The following is a 2,834-nucleotide window of genomic DNA, read 5'->3' as shown; positions in this document are numbered from 1 at the left end:
ATATATATATATATATATATATAACCCTTTAAAAAAATGGTATAACTTCAAATGGGACACTTTTATTTTATGATTATTTTAGCACCGACTACATTCATTCACAGTACCTAAAAAATGTCTTTTTTATAAGCAATTATTAAGATCAAATAACAAATGACACTTTTGTTTCATATTAGTAAATTGGAAGAGCTACGAATGTGTAATTTTTTTAAGAAAAAAAGTCTTTAGGGTCATTTTCTTTCTCAGAAATACTCATTTTTCACTCGTGTCACTTTTCTATTAACGCGGCAAATATATTAAGCATTATTTTATATTTTTTTTAGTTAAAATACCAATTATTTTATTTGCAATTGGCACGTAAATTTTAGTACCATTTCATTCATATTATTTTCATTATTATTAATAATTTTTAATTTTCATCACACGTAAAATTGAAATACAAATTTTATCATTACTCCAATACCAACAAAAATATGTCACTTATTATTTTAACAATTTTATTTTAATTATATTTTATTACTTTCACATATCTTTATTTAATTTAATTAAGTTAGTAAAAATGTCTCCCGAGAGAGATCTCTTAAACTTTAAATATACTTATTCAGTTTCGACAATTTTTTTCTTATTTAAAATTACAATACGGAAAGGGTGGTTTTATTAAAATACAATATTTAATTTAGCTAGATACAGATCTGAAAGTAATTTTGTTAGACCATCAAGATCATTACGTAGGAATCTCAAGCAATGCTGCAAAAAGTTTTGACATTCTAGTAATTAGTTTGAGCATCCTACATAACTATTTTAATAGTCCAAACGAAATTTATCAAATCTATCTAGCTAACTTTTCATATACATACTTCAACGAAACCGTTCTCTCCGTATAATTTATCGCTGTAGAAGCTGCGAAAAGATATCTATACGCGAGAATAAAAATGACATTCAATGTCGGTACAATAAATATTTGCGAACACGTGTAAGATAAGGAACGGCCTGCAGGGATATTTCTTATATCATCTCGCCGTCACGCCGATGAAATCATCGATCGGCCGATCGCCCCTCGTTCGAGGAAAGAAAATGGGAGAGCACTCTCTTTTTACGCGCGGTAACGGAAAGGTCGCACGGCATGACATAGGACATCTGATTTCCCGCAGAGGGGTGTGCCCGGTGGTTGTTGCCGTCCGGGACGACTGGTGGACGTCGAGGGAGATCCCCTAGGAGTGACGGGCCCTCTTCTACCGCGGGATAGCCAGGAGTATAGGTCGCCGAGCGAGGACAGCGGTCTCGGGGCCGACATGCCCAGGACCAGGTCGACCGCATGAATCTCTCTAGCGCAAAAGGATCGCGAGTCGCCATTTTGAACGGCGTAATTTTCACACGTCACAGAAGAAAATCGCGTAATTGTTACCCAGTAAACAGCAACCAAAAGTAACATCAATGTTACAATTTCACACTAAACAATGTAAATGTAACGTAACACGTTTGTTACATAACACTTATTAAGGGATCTATTCTGTAACTCTTAATCACTGTAACTGTACTGTTATAGTGTCTCGTGTACAAAACTTGCGTAATGACACTGTAACATTGCAGTAATAGTTGTTAAGAATTACAGAATAGGTCCCTCAGTGAGAAATTATAACATCGATTGTGTTCAGCGGACAAAGCAGCTTTGCAACTGTTTAAGATTTTTTAATATGGCTGGTTTATATATTTAGATCCTGTGAGAGGAACGATAAGATTATAATCATGTTTAAAAGATTTCGTAACAAAGTAGAGTTCTACAAAACCAGAGTTTCGTTATAGAAGAATGTAGTCTGATCAACTATCTAAAGAGGCTAAAAAATATAGTTTGACAGACTATCGTAAATAAAGGAAAAAAATGACGATCATATGATTTATACAGCCAATCAGTATACAATATTGGGAAAAAGTGGAAGCTGCGACTAACCTAACTGACTCAATATATAACATTTCTGGCTTTCTAAGGCTCTACTACAAAGCTGTTTTTTCTATTGAACGCAGCCATTAATGTTACGTTACTTTTAGTTGATGTTTGCTGAGTAAGAAAAGGAATGCTTGGTAAAAGGAATCGTTAAAGTGACTTCGATCAATACTGAAGAGTTGACAAGATGAGAAATGCTGGTCCAAAATGGCGACAGCGATCCTTTCGGCGTTGACTTTTACCACTCTCCCATCGATACCGCTACTTATTGCGATAAGTTGACCCCTCAGCTCCCTTTTGCCTCAGCCGCTTGAGTTTGTTGTGTAGACACATGAAGAACTAGTTAGCGAGGAATATACTGACTTACTGGCGACTTCGCTTTCATCTAAGTAGCAAGTTTGTATAGCGCGACTGCTTACATAGGGTGCCTAGCAGCATTGTTGCCTTTCAAACTATAATAGATTTATTATAGAATAAAAACAAAAAAACCTGAAACTCCAATGTTGCATCGAGTTAGATTATCTTCTCACACAAATTCCAAATTTCAAGCTTTCAAGAAGAATTTTTTTTTTTTTTGATATTTAAAATATCTGAGGTAATTTAAAAAATGTGTAATGTTGTCATATTAATTTTATTTTGTAATTTATTCGTGATAGAAAGGCCAAATGGCGCGTTCGCTACGTTGTTAATTAAACAATAAATTCATATCGTAATTAACAGGAACTCGCAGTTACATTATATGGGACACGCTGTATAGCGAGCGATAATTTACTTTCGAGGTACGAGAAGGTCACGCGGCATTTCTGCGTGTGACGGTAGAACACAATTGACAAATAGCTAATTATATCCTTTCGCTGCGCGAAAGAATAGAATTCGCGAAGATCGCAGGTGG

The 2,834-nt window shown here is 35.0% G+C and overlaps 1 protein-coding gene across 1 annotated transcript in view; it reads left to right on the top strand.

Moving 5' to 3' along the window:
• LOC108754697 (whirlin) overlaps window positions 1–2,834 on the top strand; it is a 112,044-nt gene that overhangs the window by 61,736 nt on the left and 47,474 nt on the right. The window contains exon 10 of the mRNA XM_018497198.1: window positions 1,152–1,306. Within this exon, the coding sequence (XP_018352700.1) occupies window positions 1,152–1,306 (155 nt within the window). The remainder of the gene's footprint in view (window positions 1–1,151; window positions 1,307–2,834) is intronic.

Source organism: Trachymyrmex septentrionalis, unplaced genomic scaffold (genome assembly GCF_001594115.1).
Source record: "Trachymyrmex septentrionalis isolate Tsep2-gDNA-1 unplaced genomic scaffold, Tsep1.0 scaffold119, whole genome shotgun sequence".
Taxonomy (NCBI): domain Eukaryota; kingdom Metazoa; phylum Arthropoda; class Insecta; order Hymenoptera; family Formicidae; genus Trachymyrmex; species Trachymyrmex septentrionalis.
Note: the sequence above shows the minus strand (reverse complement) of the source record. Positions and strands in the feature narration are given on the sequence as shown.